This window comes from Rhinolophus ferrumequinum, chromosome 16 (assembly GCF_004115265.2).
Source record: "Rhinolophus ferrumequinum isolate MPI-CBG mRhiFer1 chromosome 16, mRhiFer1_v1.p, whole genome shotgun sequence".
Lineage (NCBI taxonomy): Eukaryota > Metazoa > Chordata > Mammalia > Chiroptera > Rhinolophidae > Rhinolophus > Rhinolophus ferrumequinum.
Genome location: NC_046299.1, coordinates 27,286,220 through 27,310,676, shown reverse-complemented (window position 1 = coordinate 27,310,676; position 24,457 = coordinate 27,286,220). Strand labels below are relative to the sequence as shown.

General features: G+C 40.0%; 1 protein-coding gene across 1 annotated transcript in view; it reads right to left on the bottom strand.

Annotated features, from left to right (window-relative positions):
* Positions 1 to 24,457, bottom strand: part of BLNK (B cell linker) — a 67,128-nt gene that overhangs the window by 3,108 nt on the left and 39,563 nt on the right. Inside the window, exons 7-16 of the mRNA XM_033130087.1 lie at positions 22,474 to 22,555; positions 21,176 to 21,247; positions 15,252 to 15,321; positions 13,560 to 13,587; positions 12,689 to 12,731; positions 10,311 to 10,395; positions 9,823 to 9,854; positions 6,700 to 6,776; positions 5,806 to 5,889; positions 3,318 to 3,473 (exon numbers count right to left, since the gene is read on the bottom strand). Coding sequence (XP_032985978.1) covers positions 3,318 to 3,473; positions 5,806 to 5,889; positions 6,700 to 6,776; positions 9,823 to 9,854; positions 10,311 to 10,395; positions 12,689 to 12,731; positions 13,560 to 13,587; positions 15,252 to 15,321; positions 21,176 to 21,247; positions 22,474 to 22,555 — 729 coding nt within the window. The remainder of the gene's footprint in view (positions 1 to 3,317; positions 3,474 to 5,805; positions 5,890 to 6,699; positions 6,777 to 9,822; positions 9,855 to 10,310; positions 10,396 to 12,688; positions 12,732 to 13,559; positions 13,588 to 15,251; positions 15,322 to 21,175; positions 21,248 to 22,473; positions 22,556 to 24,457) is intronic.

Here is a 24,457-nt window from a genome sequence, read left to right as displayed (position 1 = left end):
TATTGCTTTATTGTAGTGTTTGGGGATTTAATGTTTGAAGAAGGGAGTTGAGTTGAAATGTTTGAAGTAGGGGATGGTGTAGAAGCATATTTTTTATTTTAACTGCATGAAGAATTGAGTATAATTTAGTTGCGTTTCCCCTCAGTACTCTTTTTTACTATCTAGACTAATTCAGTGTATTCGAGATATTCATGCATGGACAGAAAAACAACTTGTTTGATAACTCAAAATCTCATGGTTAATAAAATAAAGCAAACAGATATCAAAACTAGAAAATGACTCAATACTGTATACAATACCAAAACAGCTGTATAAAAAGTTAAACAGTTAATCAATTGGTTACTTTTTCTATCCATATACACCCAAACAAACACAAATACAGACAAACTTTTCAAAATATCTACATGGTTGACATCATGTAACTACAGTTCTCATTTTCCATTCAGATTTTCATTATATGGGAGAGATCATCTTCTTATAGATAATTGAAGTAAGAGTTTTAATGGACTCTGTCAGTACTTCCAGATGCCATTATAATAGTATACTATTTATTTTGGTATACATAGGCTGGATATGTGGGGAGTGAAGTAAAGCTCTGATCTGTTCATCCTGAGGCAGGGATGAAGATTCTTTAGTCCAAGAGGAATCCTTGTTTATACCAGAGTTTGCTAGCAAGACAAGGAAGTCAGAGCCTCTCTTCGAGTTCCCTATTTATACGAGAGAACTTCAGGACCTCTAAATGGGACAGCTCCTCACTCACCATTAAACCTCATACAGAAGTACTGGAGCCCTGGGGAGGTTTTACAATGAAACCACCTATTCAAAGTCACTCTGTCTTACTAAGATCACCACTATTTCCTACCGCTGATTACTAACTACTATTAGGAGCATTGATTTAAAAAGATTTGTCAGATAAATGTTGTAATGAGAATGAAGGTTTTGTAAGCAAACAGCTCTGTTAAAGTTTAACTGGTGTTAAATGATAACTCAATCTATGTTTTAAAACCCAAGTTTCAACTTGATAAGTGTTTGTTTTAAGATTCAAGAGTTTTGCATTTTCTAAGTATCTGGGACTTTATTAAAGCTAAAATAAAACCCCAAACTATAAAACTCCTAGAAAAAAACGGGAAAATCTTTATGAGATTGGATTTGGCAGTGAATTCTTGGATATGACACCAAAAGCAAAGGCAACAAAAACAAAAATAAACACATAGGACTACATCAAACTTAAAAACTTTTTGTTCATCAAATGTGACAATCAATAGAGTAAAAGGTAACCTATGGAATGGGAGAAAATATTTGCAAACCATATATCTCATAAGGTGTTAATATTCAGAATAATAAAGAACTCCTAGAACTCAACAACAAAAGATCAAATAAACTGACTTAATTAAAAATGGGCAAAGGACTTGAATAGACATTTCTTCAAAGATGATATACAAATGGCCAACAAACATATGAAAAGGTGCTCAATATCACTAACCATCAGAGAAATGCAAATTGAAACCATAGTGCGATATCATCTTGTACCCATTAGGATAGCTACTATTTTAAAACTCCAGGAAATCACAAGTGTTGGCAGGTATGTGGAAAAGTTGGATCCCTTGTGCACTGTTGGTAGGATTGTAAAATGATGTGGTTATGATGGAAAACAACATGGAGGTTCCTCAAAAAGTAAAAATAGAACTACTATATGATCCAGCAATCTCACTTCTGGAAATATCCAGGAGAATTGAAAGCAGAATCTCAAAGAGATATCTGCACACCCATGTGTAAATAGCAGCACTATTTACAATAGTCAAGAGGTAGAAGCAACCTAAATGTCCATCAACAGGTGAATGGATAAACAGAATATGGTGTATAATAAATACAATGGAATACTGTGTAACCTCAAGAAGGAAAAAAATCCTGTCAAATGCTACAACATGGATGAACTTTGATGATATTATGCTACGTGAAATAAGCCAGTCACAAAAGGACTAACATAGTATGATCCCACTTATATGAGGCATCTAAAGTAGTCAAATTAATAGAAATAGAAAGTAAAATGGTGGTTGCCAGGGACTATAGGGAGTGGGAAAAGGGGAATTGTTGTACAATGAGTACAGTGTTTAAGATATGCATGATAAGAAAGTTCTAGAGATCTGCTTCACAACGTTGTAAATATACTTAACACTACTAAACTGTGTACTTAAAAATGGTCAATATGGTAAATTTAATGATATTTTTTACCACAGTTTTTTTTTTAAAAAAGCACAATAGAGAGCACTCATTTTGCTCTCTAATGACACAAGACATTACCAGTTTGTTTTACAAATGCTATTCTCCTGCCTGTAATCACTCAATCAATAAATTCATTCATTCATTTAATAAGTACTTATCAAGCTTCCACAGAAGCCAGCCATTGTGCTATGGTTCTGGAAATATAGAGATGAACAAGACATAGTCTAGTCTCTGACTTCATCTATTAGAGAAAACAGACACTTCAGCAATATGACGCTTTCTAACAATTCACTTTCTAACAAGTGCTGGGCTTGGAATGGGTGTAGTTCTTTCTGAAGGGTATTGAAAAATAAATATTTCTTAACTTGAACTTTTAAAATGCCATTTCTCTGCTTAGATTGTTCTTTCTACTTTTCTCCTCATCCCCTCCAACTTTCATTCTACCTATTCAAATTCAACCCATCATTCAAGACCAGAACAAGTGTCACTCCCTTTCTGACCATTCATAGATTACTCCAGCCGATATTTCAGGGCTTACTTAATAGGAATAAGCTAGCTAAACAGAGATGTGGTAAGCATTGAGCTTGGTCCAGATTAAAAAGGAGTTGAAATTCGTGTTTGGTTAATTTTCAACACACATTGTAATGTTTTTTTTTTCTTGCTGCAGGCCTAAAATCTCATTCTGGTCCAAGGGTGTAGTCTAATGTTTCAACTCAGGTTTCTGCATCTCATTTGATCCTTCCCTGATCATCTACCTTGGTATTTGAGTTGAGATCCTAGTTCTTGACTTGGTAGCTTTGGCCACTGACCTTGATTTTTATAACACTAATTCTATTTGACATTTCAATCTTGATTTTTATGTCTTCCTGGACTAAAATACTGAATCAGACTGACACCACTAGGTAACAGGATAAAAGGACTAAGATGCAGCCTTTATATCATACCAGTTTTTCCTCTTTTCTGTTCTCTCATAGGATATACTGCCCAAACGTAGTACTTATATTTTTTCTCCTCATCTCTAGTATCTAATACAGTATAATGCCATTGTATTCAATACAAAGTTACAGAGTTGGATTAAAAGAGAAATTACTGACCTCTTCACCATTTTTCTTTCTGCCCAAAGCATACTGTTTTGTTGCTTCAATAAATCGCACAGGGATATTATATACTCGCTTATTAAAAAATACAACTAATGTGTATGGCTGTTTGGAATCATGGCCAGAACTTTTCCGAATAAGAAATGATCCATCCTGTTTATTAAAAGAAAAACATAATTCTGGTTAGTATTACTTACATTTCCACAGGTTAGAAATCAGTTTATGAAAAAATCATATATTCAAAATATAGTTACCTAGTTATATGATTTTTATTATCAATAAGTTTTATTATTTTCCAAGAAAATATTTCAGTAAACTATATACTTATAGACAACATAAACTTGTATTTTATAATTACGTATGTTTATATATACTTATCTCTATAAGTATAAAACATATACTTATAGAAAATCCTGAGTGAGATCAGTGCACTTTTTGATGCACTAAATAAGATATTATGTTTATAGGATTTAGAAATGCATGAAGGGACACATTAAGATCAAACCTAGAGGGCACTCTTAAACTAGGAACCATGTTCACAAGTTGCCTATGAATTGAAAAAAAAAATCAAACAAATTCCAAAGTACTATAAGAAGAAGGTAGAAAAAGCTGCCCCTCCAGCCCTCACTTTGAAGCCAGACAACTCAGTTCCTCCCCGTATGTCCCTGGTGCTTCTCAAGCTGCTGCCCCAGTGCTGGAGCTCAAAACCAGAGTCCATCAGCAACATTATTCACAGTGGCCAAGACATGGAAACAACTGAAGTATCCTTTGATAGGTGATTGGATAAAAAATATGTGGTACATAAATACAATGGAATATTACTTGACCATAAGAAAAGATGAAATGCTGCCATTTGTGACAACATGGATGGACCTTGAGATTATCATGCTAAGCAAAATAAAGAAAAAGTTGAGAAATTTTCAGCTGATGAAAATTCTCTCTTCCATATCTTATATTGAAGCAGATAAAAAACTGTAACACAACATTCCAAATTTAAATATTTTATAAAATATTCTAGAATCATGTATTCAAAAATTATGAACAGAAAAGCAGAAAGAAGAAATGCAACAAAAGTTGATCAAACTCAGAGAATAAAGTAAAGAGAAAGATAAACCTGTCTCAGAAATGAAGAAGAAATTACAGGATGCCTAAGGGACAACAGCCTGAAATAAAGGTTTAATAAATATCTGAAGGAAGGTCTGGAATCTATCAAGACAGAGAGAGGGAGAGAGGGAGAGAGAGGGCGGGAGGGAGGGAACGAGAGAGAGAGAGAGAGAGAGAGAGAGAGAGAGAGAGAGAGAGAGAGAGACTTAAAAGAATTATAATAGAGCCAAAATGGTTGGAATGAAAATGAAAGAAAGAAAAAAAAGGTCCAAAATACATGTAACTTTAGTCCTTAAAGAGGAAAAACAAAACAATGAAACAGAATTATTCTTTAAGACTATAATTTAAGAAAACATATTGGAAATAAGAGAAAACTTAATAAGAAATAAGAGAAAACAGGTTGAAAGGGCTTCATCTACCTGAAAAAAATTGACCTGGAAATAAACTCAGAGACATAGTCTGGTAAAACTGTTAGACTTTTAAAAACATAAAGTCTGCAGAGTGTTCAGACTAAATATCAAACTACATATAAGGGCAAATAAATAAATAAATAAATAAATAAATAAATATTAGCATCATGTAGAACAAAACAATTCAGTGGAGCCACAGTTTAAAAAAACTCAAGCCAAGGATTTTATATCCAGCCAAGATTTCCTCCAGGTTTCAGACTATGAAAAGCAGTTTTGAATGTGCAAGAACTTCCAGAATAACGTAAACACTGTTCTTCTTGAGAATCTACTAAAAAGTGAGCTTCATCAAACAAAGAGAGATAATTGGGGAAGCCACCAAAGGGACTAATGGAAACCACTTAACATATTTAATTGTTAGAGCTCGGACTAAAACGAGGGTGGCAAAAAACAGTATGTAATACATTCTGACGAAGTAGGGTATAAGTGAAAAAATGGGAGGACAAAAGAGAGTGAAAGGGGAAAGTGGCACTTTAATCTTAGATTGTCCAAACTGTCCCTAGTGTTCCTACATGATTGGGCTTAGATTCCTTAAAAATCTCTTTCCAGGTACTTTTTGCCGTCTTGACCTCAATCTTTTAACCCATGCATTGATCCAACATAGCCTGCTATTTCGGACTCCTGTGTGGATCTCATGTAGCACCAAACCTTTCAGAGTTCTCCCACTGGAGCTTTCTTCTTGCCCACTGTTTGGAGAGCAGTGGAGCCTATGGATCCTTATAGAGATGAAAGGACAAGTAGAAATGAGATAGAGGAACAAAAAAGGGGATGCTTGAAAGAGGAGGAGATGGTAATTCCTCTTAAAGATCCCTGCATCTATAATTGTTGCAATGATTTAATTAGCATATTATCAGGATGACAACTGTGCCTATTATAGGCTGAGGGCAGAATATGAGATTTAAAAATGGGCAAACCTTGTTTGATCTGTATAATGCCTCTTCGGCAGACTTTCGATCGCAGGCACCAGCGTACCACGGCTTACAATGAACGTCAGCTTCCTGTGAGACAGAAGGCATCATTAAGCATGAAATAGTCCTTCATTGGCACCGTATCTTTTGTGCATTTAAAACAGAGTCCCGTTGTGCATTACCAAGACAGGCCTAACTACATGTGGACCAGTAATTTGAAAATGAGTTTTATGCTTCCTTTGATCAATCACAGGATTATATAATTGACTTTTTTCTCATTTGGCCTTGGCTGCTAACCTTAGTAATTAAACATAAGACCTAAATCCTGCTAGATTCCTGAACCATTCATTCCTTTCTCCTAAGTAAGTTATAATCTCCCTTTCCATTGTGATCTTACTTGTCGCTTTGTGGAGTGTTTTATAATTTCCAAAGTGTTTTTACAAATATTATCTTGTTTGATTCTTGTGACTACTTTGAAGACAAGAAGGATAAATGCTATCATCCCTATTTTATATTTGAGAAAGCTTAGAGAGACTTGCCCAAGGGCACATAGAGTCCTTTCTCTTTTTATAAACTGTGCTGTTTTATGTGTTTTAATATCATATGCCTCCTATTCTGTGAAAATTATGTAGTTTTAATAGAATCTATGTGAGAGAAAGAACAATAAAAACAACACACTGCTAGTTTTAAAGTAACAAATTATTATTTAGGGCATCTAGAATACAAATTGGCATAAACGGAGCAAGGTCTTAATAACTGAAAAAAAATTTTCTGTACCCATCAACAAATCACAACTCATAAGCTGGCTTAAAATATATTCTGTTTCACTCCAAACTCTCTCTTTTAAGAAGACATACCCTTTCCTGCAGTTTACTGGTACAATAAGTGTTCATTTCATACCTGTTCTGACAAATTGGAATTAGATGAAAAGCTGGGTAATGGGCCATCCACAGCAGGGCTTCCCCCTTCTGGAAATCCTGAAAGGGATTTGAAAAATCAGTGGATCTTCTTTATATCTTAAGCAGTTACTATGCCTATACCTCAACACTTTGCTAGGGAACACACACACTGAAAAATCACACACAGCAAAAAATTCTTAAGAGCAGTGGTTCTCAAACCATGGTCTAAGAGTGCTGGGAATCCCCAAGATCCTTTCAGAGGGGTTGTGAGGTCTTTTCCAAATATATATCTTTGTGAAGCCCAATTTTCTTTATATACTTCAACCAGAAAAATGTATTGCAACAGATGGAATATAGAAGCAGATATGAGAATCCAGTTGTTCTTGTTACTCTGGGCATTAAAGAGATTTCAAAAATGTAAATGCTGTTCTTCCCACTAATTGTTTGGAAAATATAGTTATTTTTCATAAAAATATGTTAACATGTAATAAGTTTAATATTTTTTAAATGGATTAATAAATATGTTTTAAATGTCTGTTTGAATTAACACATTAAATATCAATAGACAGAAACATATAAACCAAAGTTCTTTGGGTCTGCAATGATTTTAAGAGTGTTAAAATGGTCCCAAGACCAAAGCATTTGAGAATTGCTGCCTTAAAGGTGTAAACTCAGTCTAAATGTGAAGACATGTGAAATAGAGAAAATGCTTCACTGCATTCGTTCATTCACTCATTTATTCGTTCACTGATTCATTCATTGTGTGGCTGCCATGGATCAAGGCATTGGGGATCTGTAGCACTTAACAAAACAGCAGAATGCCCTGCCCTCCTAGAGCTTAAATTTTAATGGAGTGAGCTAGGCAATAAAGACATAAGTAAATATATATACAATATTGCAGTCCTAAACGCTATAGAGAAAAATAAGCAGGGACGGAGGTTGGGGATAGGCTCGGACAAGTAGTATGTTTAAATAGGCTGGTCAGGGAAGGCCTCACTGAGGTGACACTTGAGTAAGACCTGCAAGTAGAGAGGGAGGAGGCATGAGGCCATCTCAGGAAAGAACATTCCAGGTAGAGGAACAGGAATGTAAGACCTGGCATATTTGAGGAACAGAGAGGGGGCCACTGTGCCTGGAGTGCCGTAAGTAAAGGAGAGAGAAACAAGGGATGAAGTCACACTGGAAGTAATGAAGGGGCCAGATCTGTAGGACCCGGTGGACCCCTTGACATGACTTTAGCTTTAACAAGCGTGGTATGGGAAGCTTTGGGAGGGTTTTGGACAGAGTAGTAATGTGATCTGCCTGTCTTTTAACAAGATCACTCTGGCTGCAGGGTCGCAAGGAGATAGACGGGGGGCAAGAGTAGAGAGAGGAGGCCAAATCAGTGTTCCTGCTTGCCCAGGTGGGAGATGATGGTAGCTTGGAACAAATGGCGTCAATGGAAGTAGTGAGTTGCTGGATTCCGGATATGTTTTGAAGAAATAGTCAGAAGGTGTCTGAAGAAAGCAAATGAGGAAGTCAAGGGCAACGCTAAGGTTTTGACCCGAGCAACCAGAATTGCCCTTTATTAAAAGGGGAAGTCTGCAGGAGATATGGGTTTAGATGAACTAAATACTTCAAATGCAAGTGCCCTGGATGGTCACAGACAGCATGGCGTTCACAGTAACAGGAAGGAGCAGTGAGGGCGTGGCAGGCCCAGCAAGGCTGGGTCTGAAGGATGGGGGCGCTCTAAAGGTGCGGGGATGGTCCTCCCAGGTGGAAGCAGCAAAAGAAGGTGGGGAGTCAGGCTCTCCCAGGGCACACAATGCAAGGTGGTAGGTGCTTTCTGCAGTTTGGGCAGCGGGGGGAGTTCAAAGCTGCCATTTTCTGAGCTATGAATATGTGCCAGTCCTGTTCTGTTTTCCACACCTTAGCTCACTTTGTCCTCACATCTGCCCTTTGTGGGAGGAGCTGCCCACAAGACCCCGTTTTACAGACAGGCCTTCCCTGACCTCCTCATCTGAAACAGTCACTTCACTGCCTCCATTCCTCTCTGCGATCCCATCCTCTGCCACCTTGTTTTGTTTCTCTTTGTAGCACTTTAGGATTTACTTGATATTATATGATTTATCTAGTTGTATATTTTTCCTGTCTGTCTGTTCCAGTAAAATATAAGTTCCACAAGGGCAAGGACTCTATTTGTTTTTTTCACTGCTGTTATTCTTCTTGTCTAGAACAGCACCTGGTACATGGCAGATGGTCAATAAATATTTATTAATTGCAAAAATGACTGGGTTGAAAAACAATAAAAGGCATAATAAAGCTTTACATAGTGAAAAACAAAATTTCTATAGCCAAATCATCTTCACTGTGTTCAGAATTTTTTTTTAAAAAATTGTAGTTATATGTTTCATTTATCTAAGGTGAATGAAAAATCTAATTAAAACCTAAATTGATTTATTCAGTATAAAAGCACATAATTTTTTGTATATAACAATTTTTCTCTGTATTTAAATTTGTTGAATCTTGATTATTTTGGAATATTTTTCAAATTACCAATGTAAGGTCGAGTTTGTTTTATTTTTTCATTTTTTCCTACATTAAGTAGAAAGCAAATCAAGGTTTGGGCAGTTATGTTCTGCAAGACTGATTTTTCTGATGCATATATTTGCCAAATCTTTTCAGGGTACCTTTTGCAGATCTATTTTATAATCATTAAAATATATTTTATATTTAATTTAAACAGCTGTCATTTATTGGGGAACTTTTATATACCAAGCACTATACCAGGTATTTACTGTATGTTGTTTTACTTAATATTATTTTGAAATAATAAGTTCTATTGTTTGTAAAAAAATAAAATAAAATATAACCAGTATGACTAGGAAAATATTCAATCAATACTAAAAAAAAAAAAAAAAAAAAAAAAAAAAGTAAAATTATCTCAAATCTCTCTACTTTTCAAAACAACTTTATGAGAAATATTGTTGGCCCCATTTTACAGATGAAACAAGCTAGAGAGGACACTGAGCTCCTCCAGCTGGAAGGGGCAGTGTTGGGTTAGAACCCAAGCAGCTCAGACATGAAGATCCATCCAGCCTTAACCACTACCGGATACTACTCTTCAAGACTTCATTTTACTTACTTGGCAGAGGTACGGGTTTTTGATGTCCTTGCCTAAAAAGAAGAATTTCAGATGAATTAAAGGGCGAAACACAAGTTGAATAAGCTTGACTTTTTGTTTACAGTGAAGTCTCTCTGAATGTGGGCATCACAAAGGAAATCAACGTGACTAGCCGAGGAAAGTTATCTAAAGATGGGAGAGGCACTTAAACCTTCAAGATAAGAAAAATGGCTCCCTTTCCTTTTGAAAAAGGAGGAGCCTTGACTAAGGTGTTACATTTTGGTTAAGTCCAATAGTTAACCCAAATATTAGGTCTTTGAGATTCTAAGCAGTTCTTTTAAAGTTGTTACCTCTTAAAAATGTAACACCTTTTAAAATTTAATTACAAAGCAATGAGATCAGATCTTTACCCAGCACCACCAGCCAATGTCACTGTGCAGTGTAACAAGGCACGCGTTAATGCCTGCAGCAACAGGAGGAAACTTAGTTTTAGAGGAAAGGATTCTTACTTCTGGGCAGGAGGTAACGCTGGTGACTGCACACTTTCTTGTCTGTGACTAGACCCTCGGTGGCGCTCAGCAGGTATAGGTTTTTCTGCATTAAGAAAATTCTCATATTAGGATTAGAATGAAATGTCTGTCCCCAAGCCAAAACCCAGCAACATCAACTGAGAAGCACAGGATTTGGTCCAGGTGTCTTTCCATGATGGTATCTTTCACCAGGATGTCATCCATTTGTGCATCTGTCCGTGGGGTGATGTGTTTGTGCTATTAGGACCAGGACTCCCACCCCCCAGTGTTATAGGTACATCTTTCCACCTCTGCCTTCATCCCTTGGCAATGTACATGGGGACTGAAGCTGTGGGATCTGGGCCTTTAAGTGTATGAGTACAGGTGGGAGATAGAAGATGAGCAAGTTTTCTCTACCCCGCCTCCCCTTTCTATGTGGCTTCTCTATAGGTGTTACCTCACCTGGGTGTGTCTTCATTAGTCATAAGATGTGGTATCAGTCATTCCTTACTGATAGGTGGTAAAATACGAAATTTTGTGAATGATCTACTCTTTTTGAAAGCTTAATTGAGCAAATTTAAGGTTATCTCTATAACAATCTCACTTGCACTGTGTTTTCCTGAGGGAGAGGGGAAGTGGAGGAGTGGTAAGTAACGTACACAGGGAAATGGGCGTAACCTGAAACGTAAGAAATTTATGTTGAAACCCATAGTAAATTGATTGCTGAACCATTAATAGGTGTGATTATAAATTATTTTAGTGCTTTATTCTCCCTCAAATTGGTTTAGGTTTTGTTAAACTCTGGGTATGCCCATGGTATGCATGGAATGAAGGTTGAGAATTATTGATGTCCTGTTATAGGAACCCAAAAGGAATAAAAGTGTAGTAATAAGAACTCAAAGATTCAAATAAACGGTAAGATAGACTTCAGGGATTATTGCGGTGCACCAAAATTCGGAAACTTTGAACCTCTGAAGATCAGTTTCAAATTTGTGGCAAGTTTCTTTGAGCTGCCTTGTGTGATGTTTGATTCCCAACTTTACAACTTGGTAGTTTCAGAAGGAGAAACAGTGAACACATTAGGTCCCCACAGGCAATGAGCTTTGACCACACCTGTTTGGCCCCGCCCTCCTGGAGGCTTCCTTCCTAGGTGAGAAGGGGTCGCTCCCCACTTTGGATTTGGATGGTCATTGCCTCTACTCTTGAAATAAGTCACAAAGGAGATGGCGTGCCAAGCTCCTGCACTGGGAGCCCTTTGGGAAAGAGGACACCTGAGCCAGTTGGAACATGTCATGACCCACTTCTCTACTGGTTTTCGGAGGCTCCTAAAGCCATGAAATCTGTATAGGGTTGTACTTACTTCCTGTAGAGGCCCACCCTATGGCTGCACTATCACTCCAAGCTCCCTGCTCAACAGGCATGGGGGACTGTAAGAAATGGAAGGACAGCAAGGTAAAAGCATCAAAGGAAAGGCAGGTGAAAGCAAGACAGAAAGGAAGTGATACTCAGAAATAGCCTGGTGGGAAAAAGATGTGGGAATCGATGTAAAAACCTATTGAAGCAATTAATTATTGGAGCAATGAAAGCAGGTGAGTTGTAATGGACATTCAGAAAATGTCCACCGTCCATTGCCAGAGAAACCAGAATACTTCATGTAGATCTGCCCCTATTAACTCAGGAAAGGGTGAGAAGAACACTCACTAAGCTTTTAACATGAAGTACCTTCAAGTGTGGAATCAGATGGGTGCAGAGATTTAACTTCAATATAGTATTTTAAGTGTTGAGATTATGCATCATTCTTCTTTCTGGTACCCGCCCCCCCCCCCCCGTATTTTTCAAATACAAATATTTTTTAAAATGGGGAAGCTCTAATAAACATATATGTAAAGCTTTAGGGTTATGATGAAACAAAGGAAGGAAAGCATTTGAAGATGTACTAAGACAGACATTTGAACTCTGAAAACATTGTTTTGAAAACTTAGCAAAAGAACTGGTTCAAATACACAGATTTTTTTTAAAGTGTCATTACTGAAACTAAACTATTAGTTCTAAGATATATGAATGGCTTTGCATTAGTCTTCGCACCAATGTAAGGCCGTGGCACTGTTTCTGGCAGGGCATAGCTCTCTGCAAACAGACAGGTTTTTGGCAGGGAGACTGGAACCTACCCCGTTGCTGCTTAGCAAGCTCAGGTCCTGACCAGCTTTGCTACTCTCCACTCATTGCAAAGGGAAGGCCATTTCGTTTAGAAAATTGACTTTCATACTTACAATTACCTTACAAACAATGAAAGAATTTAGAAAGACATTTATATACAAATCCTTAATAAAAATACCTTTTAGAGGACGTGCTCAGCCTTTAAAATAATATAGATTTACCTTCACACACACTTGAGGCGTTCTGTTGAGAGGCAGATGGAGTCTATTTAAAAAAAGGCAAGGATGTTCAGTACAGTTGAATGTGGACATAAAAGGCAAAGCAATATTATTAAAATAAATATTTGGGGAGAACATTTCTTTCATGCATAGCTATTCTTTCTATCACACGAACAATGAAAACCATGCAGTCCCCACTCCAGCTTTTTGCATTCAGTGACAGCCAACTGGAAGTGTCACTTGGTTTGAAGGAACAGTGTCGTTGTGGTTTGGGGACCTCCCTGCTCTGGCAGTAGGGCTGATGGCTACCATGAGCCCCAACAGATCCTGGCAGTAGCGCTTGCACAGTGGGTATCTGGCACCTGACTTTGGTGTCAGGGCCCCACTCAGTGTTTGCTGGGTGATTGTAAATGTCAGGCTACAGAGTAGGTACCAGGTCAAGGAGGGCTTCCTGGAATGGTGGGCTGGTCCAGGTTCCCTTCATTCTGGCCAGAGACTGAGTTTAGTCAGGCCTATGTGTGCATGATATGCAATTGTCAGCCATTAGTTCCCCAGCCAGAGGATTGGGAAGTGGACACCGCGACTCCCCATGGTGAAGACAGATGTCACGGGAGGCAGAGAGCCTGGCCGCTGCCTCTGATCTACTTCTGACATTCAGTGGAGCACCAGGGTCAAATGAGGATGAACTCCTCCCGGGAAGCACCTTCCCAAGCTAGCTGAGGATTCCAAGGTTCTCTTGGACTGCTCAGGCAGCAGCTTGAGCTGCTAAGATTGCTGTGTTCACCTTAGCTGGAAGCATTGTCAGCTTTAAAGAAATGGGTAAGGATAACACTGTAGGAAATATGAAGCATATTTAAATGCAGAATTAACTTACTGTCTTCAGTGATGTAGCTGGCTTTTTCCTGGGGGATGAAAAAAGATGAGCTTTTGTTAACACACGAAAAAGATAAAGCAGAGCTGTCTACTTATCATTTTACTCTCAAATTTAAACTGGAATCATGAAGGTGATACGAGTGTGTAGGAAGACTCTCCATGAAAGGCAGAAAGAGATGGAAGCAGGAGTTAGTCGTGATCCCCCAACCTCGGATAGGGTCCACTGACAGATGGCAAAGGGGTTAGTTAGGGGCAAATGGCCACCCGTTGCCAGGGAGTCGGCATCACTGAGCTCTCATTCCAGTTCTGCTGCTAATTAGTCGGTCACGTCCAGCCTCTTTGGGCTGTTAGACTAGTTGGAGCTTTAGTTTCCTCAACTGTAAAATGAGGACCAGAATCAGTGTTTCTAAAGGTTGCAATTGACACCTCCTCATGACGACTTCTGCCCGGCCTCTAAGTGCCTGTTCCCTGCCAGATACCTGCCTAGGATTTCATTCTGAACAGAGAAATCCAAGATTAACACAAGTTAGAAAACCACTGTGATTTGTGGTCCCAAAGGTGCTTGCCTAAGCTAACATTCTGTTTTTGTTTTTTTCATTTCCAGTAGAGATTAGAATCTAATATTGCTAAGGTTTAATGCTTCTTTTCTGTGTTTATTTTAAATACTGTCTGTCTGTCTCTTTCTTGCTTTGCTTTTGACTGAGAGCTGGAAGTGTAGGGGAAGAATACTAACAATTCCCGAGTGCTTGTAAGATGCCTGGCACTGGGTTAGGCTCTTCACATGGTTTTTAAACATCACAGTAACCTTTTAAAATGGATATTATCACATTTCAGAGATTAGTACACTGAGGCTCAAAGAGACTCAGTAACTTGCCCACAGTGATAAAGCTGAGCCAAGAGAGAAGAAGTGTGCAGTGCTTTGGTTAAAAAACCCCTGAAATTAAGAATTTGCTTTACATAAAGGCAGAATTAAGATTATAACCATGCAGGCAAGCTGAGACACATTTATTTAAATGTGTTTTTGCAGTAACCCATTGAGTCAATATAAAATTGTGGGGTCACTGTAATATTAGCACAGTACAATCCTCACCTGACAGTTTACAAAAAGCCCTTTTAAGCTCCATATGAAAGAATGATTCTCTCATCTCACTTTTGGAAGGAACCTTGGCAGTGTTACTTTAATTAAACACTCCAGGGTTGGCTTTGTGAAGTACACGTTTGATCAGAGAGAAAGCATTAACTGCTTGAAAGAGAAGACGAGGAGTAGAAACTAGTGGTAACACTTGCTAGTGGAACTCAAAATTATTCAGGTGCTGAAACTACTGTCTTGTGGAACATTGTAGGTCAGTGGACTCAAGAGGTAGCTACAAGTGTCTCGGAGGAAAGACTACTAGCTTTCGATTTCCGCAGAGGCGCCCCTAGTCCATCTTGAAGCGTGCCATGAGGGTGGAGGAGAAGAACAGGGCAGTAGGGTTTCATTTCCACAATCCTCAAGAACACACCTATTGTGATGTGGGGTGTACCTGTATCTGAGCTCGGACAGGTGTGCCCTTCTGGATGGAAACAGCAGAAAAGCACCCTCCTCCCCCCACAGACAGGACTCCTTTGTGGGTTCCAGGTAGGTCCTGCTCACAGCAGTGGTGGAGCTCATCTACTCACATCTCAGAGCTGCTTCTCTGCAGCAGGTACTCACCCGGCCCTGGGCAGCGGGGACGGCACAGCAGGTAAAGATGACTTAGAGTCCCAGGCCCCACTGTTTCGACCTGCACAAACATATACCACAGGTCAGTCTCCAAGTCCTGCTCTGGGGCTGATGGTCCCAGTGAGGCGGGCCTTTTTGGCAGGCTCAGAAACACATGCACATTTTTTATTACTTTCAATTAAGCATATATAGGTGGTTACTTTCAAATTATTGGGGAAAACCTGCAGGCAAAGGTGATGAAACATTTAAAAACGAAATGTCTGTTTATCAGCTGAGAACTAGGGTGTAAGTTAGGGACTCCATCTGAACATTTCTAAGTGTCCTTCTCCTTTACCTCATGGGACAAGCCCAGAGCCCCTGATTCTGTGGGCTCAGTGAGAGCCCCACGAGTGTCCCTATGGGAAGGAGCCCAGAGCTCAGAGTGGCACATATGTGCACACCAGAGGTGCCCAGAGATGGAGGCATAGACTCACCACTCCCGATACACACTGTAGACATTGCTCATTCATAACCATCCTTAAACACCATACCTACACCTAATTTCACATTCGGAGGGTACTCATTCATTCATCCCTGAGTTCTCAGGGCCTTTGCCCATTGCACAGACAGACAAATTGAGACAAGTGGCAAGCTACCGCCCAGCTCTCATCTTCTGGAGGGCCTTCTCCACTGCACCCAATTTCCCCTCCCCCTACCTGAAGATAGAAGCCAGACAATCATCATGGGGGAGAAAAATGAGAGACAGGCAGAGCTTCACCACTGGGATAAAGAGCAGGCCTGGGCGGGGAGAGGCCAGAATCTAAGCCAGCTCCCCTCAACATATCCTGGCTGCTTCCTCTGAGGTTGATGCTGTCCTGCCTGGACGTTATTGCTCAGTGAGACAAAGTCTAGTCATTGAATTCAATGGAATGGAATAGTTTATTAAGAACCTACTACATTTATAAGTCCACAATTCCTACTGGACTTAAGGGCAATACTCTGTAAATACAGGTTGGACCTGCCCTCAGTATATATTATGTTAGTTTGTGAGATAAAGCACACACAGGTAAACATTGAAGTAATAATCAATTACCAAGAATTACTGAGAACCTGGTATGTGTAAAGCACATGAAGGCACTATGTTAGGGGTTGTGGAAGAGGTGAAGAAGTAGAGACAGGCCTCTGCCCTCTCCGAATTTGTAACAGGAGAAGACATGTATCCCATGCCACTTCATCTGACAGGACCACCTATTGCAAACACAGAAAAGAAAAGAAGGCTTCAAAAGGTATTATAAATAGAGATCTGAATAGAGATCTGAAAGTTTACTCTTGTGAACTTGACTAAAGAGAGGTCTTCAGACTGTCCCTCCGAGCCCGTGTGCTCTTTTTCTACACACAATTCTCACGCAGGGGCTAGTTTCCGTAAGCACTCGTGAATGAGGCAGTGGCACAGAGTGGGTAGCACTGACGCCATGTGCAGCCTTCCCCAGCACCCCAGAAAGGAACTCCTACTTCCCATGGAACTCCTACTTCCTGTCACCTGACCTAGATGTGATTTTAGAGACTACATTTGGAATTTGTAGCGTTTCTTGTGACGGGAAACTGAAGTGTCATCTGAATATGTAGTATGACTCTCACTCTGTTTCGTTGGCTATTGTACCAAATTGATACTTTTCTTCAAATTCTTAATACCTGAGATTGACCCTTAAAATACACTTGGCTACTCATAGGTTTTGCTGGAAGATTTCAGGGAAGGGGGAAAAACCTTGTCTGAAAAATAAGGAAGTAGAAAGAGGATCTCAGTCAGAATTTCCTCCCAGGGGTTTTCCTTTTTCTTAAATGCCAAGGGCTGGACTGGCCTGCGTTCATTATCGTTGTCACATCTACTGCCTGGCTTTTCTGCAAAGCTTCCCTTTCCTTTATATCTCCAAACAATCTGCCAACGTCTTCCTTCCCCTTCCCTCCTTATAAATAACTTCTGCCATCAGATCAGAGGGCATGCGTGTTCTCTGGTGGTGGGGCAGAATAAGCACTGGTGGAAAACCTATGGTCTTGCATCAGGAAGACAGCATTCTAGTTATTTCTCTGCCAGTAAACTGGCTTTCTGACCTCTTACAAGCCACCGTGCCTCAGTTCCCTCCTCTGTGAAATGGGGACACCACTACCTATCGTACCTAACTCAGAGTTATTATGGTAAGATAATAGGGCAACTTTAAAAATGGAAAGAATTAGACAAATGTAAAGTAATCGTGCCGGAAAGGGATTAAAAGCATTTGAGGTTCAAAAACATGCTAAGTGAAAGGAGCCAGATGGAAAAGACTACATACTGTATGACACCATGTATATGAAATGTCCAGAAAAGGCAAATCTGTAGCAACAGAAAGCAGATAGGTGGTTGCCTGGGTCTGGACATGGGAACAGCATTGACCATAAATCGACATAAGGGATCTTTTGGAGTTGGGGTGGGCAAGGCCATTTTCTAAAACTGGATTGCAGTGATGCTTACCAAACTCTGCAAATGTAATGATGTACAAAGATCATTGAATTGTACATGAAACATGAGTGAGAAATTCCAGCTCAGAAAGGATCTCGGTGAACATGGTTATGGCTGTTTTTGTTTTACAACTTGTTACCAACTGCTGCAGTATCTCGAGGTGCTCAGCACTGTGGCAGGTACTTTAAATGTGCCTCTCTAAGCCTCACCTAACGTCAGTGGAGCAAACAGAGGAGGCTCAGAGAAGTTAAGTAGTGGGGCGGGGCTTGAAAACTAAGGCCTTTTGCTTCCGAGGCCCAGACGGCACTTCCTTCCGCAGCCAACACCTCAGACTGCTACATTGGGGCATGATTTGGCATGTCAGCTTCACTTGCTGCTTCTCCCTTATGTGGGGAAAGATACTGAAACAGAGGGGTGCTTTTGTGGATGCACCCCGATTTAAAGTAAAACTTTGTATGAAAAGGAAGAAACACAATTGTTCCCTGAGATGTGCACAGGGTACCCTGCCAGACTGTTCATGAATCTGGCAGGTTAAACTAGGGATTCTGAATAATAACAATAATAAATAACAGAGCTATCATTTTATGAGTGTGATTCAAATGTATTTACTCATTTAATTCTCACAGTACCCCTAGGCATAGGTGCCCTTTTCCCCCTCCATTTTTCAGAGGAGGAAACTAAGAAATGGAGAGATTACTTAGCTTGTTAGAAATCCAGCACCTATCAGACCTGAACCCTCTGGCTTTGGAGTCTGTGCTAAGTCCTGCTACAGGGCTTCTCAGTCTGGAATATAAAGGAGAGGGAGAGCCTAACACGGCACCTAATCCTTGGCAAGCACCTTATTAGCTATCAAAGAGCCAAAAGCAACATTAGCCAGAGGCAAGTGACATGGTGTGGTACTTTGACAGAAACAGCCACCTGAAACCTAAGCACTTTCAAGATGCCTATCTGGGCACTATCTGAAGTTTTGAAGGTTAATAATAGATGGTTGGTTATTCAAAGATAACCAAAGGCAAGTCGTCTAATCATTCAAATGATCTCACTTCCTCTCTCCCCCTGTACTTCCTCCTGTCTGTATCCAACAATCATATAATCCGGACATTATTTTCTTGTTCAGGTTTGGTTTCTTCATCTGATACCTCTGTAATAAACATGTAACTATAGTCAATTAATAGAAAATGAATGAATAATAAATACAATGGGCTGATGCCTCCATGATGGTACCATGTGATTCTTTAAATGCAGCCAGTGCTGGGGCCTCAGTCACTCTCTGAACCAACTGACCCATCCATCACTTCTGTACCTATTCTGGGTCAGGTCCTGCCTAGGCCATGGATACACAGCTGTGAGCAAGACATGGTGCTGAGAGTCTTACAAGAAAGACAAAACTCAGGAGGGATCTGGGGATAAAGGACGAGTGCAGTGTGCTATAGGCATGCACTCCAAGGGGGTCTAGCCCATGTAGGGTCGGGAAAGGCCTTCTGAATAAGGGACATTTAAGGCAATGTCTTCAAGGAGCTTGCAATGTAGTTAGAAAGATTAAAGTGAGGTACCAAGTAATCAGGGAGCAGGTAGGGGCTAAGTGTAAGTAGGATGAGATTTATAGCAAAGGAAAGCTCTCTCAGGTGGCAGAAACCATAGGAGGCTTCCTGGAGCAGGAGACCTCAATCTGGGCCTTGAAGAATGGGTAGAATTTGGTGTCATAAAAGTGACAACAAAACAACCAAAAGGCAGGACCCATGAAATATAGAATTATTGGAGTATAGGGTATGTTTTAGGCAGAAGTCCTTGTTAGGTAAGAAGAGATTTTAAGATGCAAACACCAGAGATTATTAAACTATTCTTCTAAAGGAGGGGTTTTAGACCTTCATTTATCTGTTTCAATGAAAGGTTTTCTGTTCCGGTAGTAATAGCCCTTCTTTCTGAGTTATGAGTCAGGACTCTCCATTTCAGCTGGGATCAAAGCAACCCTGACGTATTAGGTTGGCATACAGACACTTGTTCCCAGAAATTAAGATGAGCTGTATAAGATGACTCTGACCTCTACTCCTGAAACATAAAGAGCCTGTGGTTTCTGAGGGAGAGGATAAATAAGACCAGAACTTGTGAAGACGGTCAACAATTACACAAGAAATGAGTTTACGAAAAGATAAAAACAAAACAAAATTCTTTCATATTCTCCCAGGGATCCTTTCTCTGGAAGCAGAGCTCAGTCGCCCAATCTCTTGTGTTTAGACTTCACCTCTGGGAGAGAGAAAGATGGACTGAGGGAGATGGATGGGGGAAGGGGGAAGGAGCGAAGGCCGGCGGGAGCCTCCTGCACCTCTTTGTGCTGTAACAGGGTGGGAGTGAGGGCACCCCTCTGCATCGTGGTCCTCAGTTTCAGGGTTGACAAACTCTACCGGAGACAACTAGGAACCACTGGGCGTTCATGGTTTGGGTAGCGGTGACATGGTAAACACTATCTTTGTAATGGGATGAAACTGGCAACATCTGAAGACCTTCCGAAGTTCAGCCTAGTGATTGAAGAGAACGCCTAGCAGCAGGGGTGTGGCTAGTGGACTGTCACCGACAGAAGGTGTAAAGTGATAAAGCAAAGAAAGCCTAGACTAGGGTGGTGGCAATGAAAATAAAAGATACCAAATTCAGGAAAAAGAAATAGCAGACTTGGAAAGAACACAGGTGCTGAGACATGTAGCCTGAGGCTGACATGCAAAGAGGAACAGGGATGTCTATAGGGTAGGGGGCGATGGAAGCAATGGGAACGTGGAGGCATTCAGAAGGAACTTCAGGTCAGGGTTGGACACTGGACAGTTATCAGCTTAGACAGAAGTGAAGCCAGAAGAATGGATTTACCCTAAGGAGTGAAAAATAATACTCTTTACCAAGCACCTACCGTACACCAGACACTGCATTAAGAGTTTCCCACTCACAATTTCAGTATGCTCCTGACACAGTGCATTATCCCCATTTACAGATGGGAAAACCTGATGCTTTGAAAGGTGAACTACAGGGCCAAAGGGGTACAGCTGGTAACTGAGGGCACTGGGTTTCCAACCCAGTTCTGTTTGGCTCAAAATCCAAGCTCTCAACCACTACTACGATTCTGAAAGAAGAACAAAGGGCTGAGGGCTGAAGGATGCAGACATCCTCAGTCAGGGAGAAGAAGCCAGCGAAGTGCCCAGTGCGGTAGGATGAAAACTAGGATTTGTGTAATAGAGGTCCAGGGGCGTGGGGGGCAGGGTCCTTTTAACATTGATGCCACCAGACAGTGAATGAGGATGAGAATAAGATTTACCATTTATTAAGAAATTTGAAAATACTGGTGACTAATATTTGATCTCAGTTGTTTATCTTATTTGGAATAGATTAAAAACCAACCCCCCAAATCTCATCATTTCACAATTTAAAAAAGCCCACCAAAATCATGCATATGCTTTACCTGAAGCTGTCACTGGAGGAGGGGCTGGCTTGGAGGAGTTGTTTGGCTTGGTTGATCTGTTTACCAGGGGAGCTTAAACACACAAATATATATATATATAATGTTATTGATACAGTCTACTGAAGGAAATTCACACTTATGAGAAAATGCATTGTGGAAATGGCAGTTCAGACCAGAGAATTTGCAAAGAATGGGAAACATACTCAGTAAGCCCATAAGCTGTTAAAAGAAGCCTTCTCAGAAGAAACACCTTTAGAATGAATATATTAATGATAAAAGAAATAACCAAATTATTTTATGATAGGGATTTTGTTAAAGTGAATAGTGGCTTGGAATTTCACTTGCCAAACTGGAAGTCTAGGAGATGAAAGAGATTTGTTTGTTTCTTTGTTTGTTTAATCAGGAGAAGTATATTGAATCTAACCGTGAAGGTGCCAAATTAATAGCCGGGCCTCCTCTGCCACATGCAACACATACGGTTTCCTTTGGAATTCGAGGGGTTGGTTTGGGAGGGGATGTTTAATGTGTATTTGTTGTTTCATGGTGATGGGTGGCTTAGGAATTCAGGTGGGTCTTGAAGCTGTTGATGACATTTAGGGAATGTAGGAAAGGGTTGTGACAGAATGGCAGAGGAAAATCTGACTACTGCTACGTCAGAGTCAAGTTTTTTAGATTGGTAATGTTACTTGCAGAGGCATCACTTACATAGGGTTGTATTCTTCACCGTGACTATATCCAGAGGAAACAGGCACTGTTCCCCTGAGGGGATGTGGCACTGGCTTTTTAAGGTAATTTGTAATTGCATTTGTTATTCTGTGACGGTTTTAACAACAACATATTTCTCATGGGCCTGAAATAGCACTAAATTTAAAGGATCAGAACACAGAGCACATTTCACTCTTTCATCTTTGCCGTCCTCTGCAGACATTGTTCCTGGTGCCATATTTGTAAGGCCCACGTGGTGGCTTGCGACTTTGTGAGTATTAGGTTTTATGAGAAAGCCGTTCTAAGTGAGGAGACCTAATGATAAGCACCAAGGTGCTTTCGTAATTTGAGATAGGACTATTAATCATGGAAGAGGACCAAGGAAGAAGGTAAAGGCTTCTTTAACACAGACATGGGCTAGGAGACTCACTGGGTCCTCTGGTCAACCTGCCAAAGAAGCCGGATGCTGTGGCCACGAGGAAAGAGGCCTGGGCACCATCATTCTGAGCCCCAAGGTGCTTGCTACCAAGTAGTCCTGTACAACCCCACCAACTGCTACAAGTTTGCAGGTGCTTATAACTACAAGTGCTTGCCTTTTTCAGACGGGAATGAACTGCCTTCTGTGGGATGAATGTAGTTTTCATCTTCATCTTCCACAGGGACCACGTAATCAGCCTAAACGAAATGCAGATACGAATGAAAAGACCGCTGGACAGTCATAGTTTACTATATGGGGAGGAATGATTTTAAAAATATCTTTATTGAGATATAATTCATATATCATTAATTTCCCCTGATGTGACGTGTATAATTTGGTGGGTTTTTGTATAATCACAGAGTGTGCAACCATTACCGCAATCTCATTTTAAAACATTTTCATCACCCCAATAGGAACCCTGTACCCATTCGTCACTCCTCATTCACCCCTTCCCCTGACCTAGTCAACCACTAAGCTACTCTCTGCCTTTAACATTTGCCCATTCTGGACATTGTGGATAAATGGAACCCTACAGGATGTAGTCTTTTGTGACTTCTTTCACTTAGCATAATAATTTCAAGGTTCAACCATATTGTAAGATGTATCACTACTTCCTTTCCTTGTTAAACAATATTCCATTGTATGGCTATCCCACGCTTTGTTTATCCGTTCATCAGGTGATGGACATTTGAGTTGTTTTCACTTTTTGACTATCACGACCAGTGTTGCCATGGACATTCACGTGCCAGTTTTTTATAGATGTACGTTCCTTTTGGGAATATGCCTAGTGGTAGAATTGCTGGCTTATATCATGGCTCTATGCTTAACAGTTTGAAGAGCTGCCAAACTGTTTCTCAGAGTGACTGTACCATTTTTCATTCCCACCAGCAATGTCTGAGGGTTCCAATTTCTCCATAGACTCACCAATACTTGATATTGTCTGTCTTTTTGATTAACTTTTCTAAAGGGTGCGAAGTGGTATCTAATTATGGTGTTTGTTTTTAAAGTTTATTGGGGTGACATTGTTAGTGAAATTACATAGATTTCAGGTGTACAATTCTGTGTTACATCATCTATAAATCCCATTGTGCGTTCACCACCCAGTCAGCTCTCCTTCCATAATTATGGTTGTGATATGCATTTCCCTGATGGTTAAAGATGTTGAGGGTCTTTTCATGTGCTTCTTGGTCATTTGTATATCTTCTTTAGAGAAAAGACTGTTCAACTCCTTTGCCCCTTTTTAATTGGGTTAATTGGCTTTTTTATTATTGAGTTATATGCGTTCTTTAAATGTTCTAAGTATAAGTCTTGCCACATATATCATTTGAAAAAATTTTTTCTCATTCTATAGGTTGTCTTTTTATTTTCTTGGCGGTGTTATTTACAGCAGAAAATTTTTAAATTTTGAAGTCCATTTTATCTATTTTTCTTTTGTTGTTTGTGCTTTTGATGTTGTAGCTAAGAAACCACTGCCTAACCTAAGGTCATAGAGATTTATACCTATGTTTTCTTCGAAGAGTTTTATAGTTTTAGCTCTTACATTTAGGTCTATGATCCATTTTTAGTTAATTTTTGCCTATGGTGTGAGAAAGGGGTCCACTTTCATTCTTCACAGTTATCCTAGCACAATTTGTTTGAAAAACTATTCCTCCCCCATTGATTGTCTTGGCATCTTTGTCAATAATAATTGACCATAAAACTAGAGAGGGAGTGATTTTATATTGACATGAGGGAAATGAGTTAATCAGATCTCAAAAGGGGTTTTACAACCTGCCTTGGTGAGTAGCCAAGATGGGTTCTGGGAGAAACAAAAAATAAACAGTTATTGAGCACTTGTTCCCAGGTGTTCATCTGAGTACTTTTTACGTGTCATCTCACTTAATCCTTATAACAACTCAGTAAGCTAGATACTGCTATCAGCTCTCCCTATAGACGAGGGGTCTCCTTCACATGCCCCACCGTACCCCTCTGTATCTTAGAGGAGTACTTTGGAGGAGCAGAGAGAAAAGAAGGCGGAGGAGAGGAAGTGATGTGGGACAGGGCAGAGAAGCAAAGGAGAATAAAGATAGGGAACTACCTTATAGAGGAAAGAGAAGATT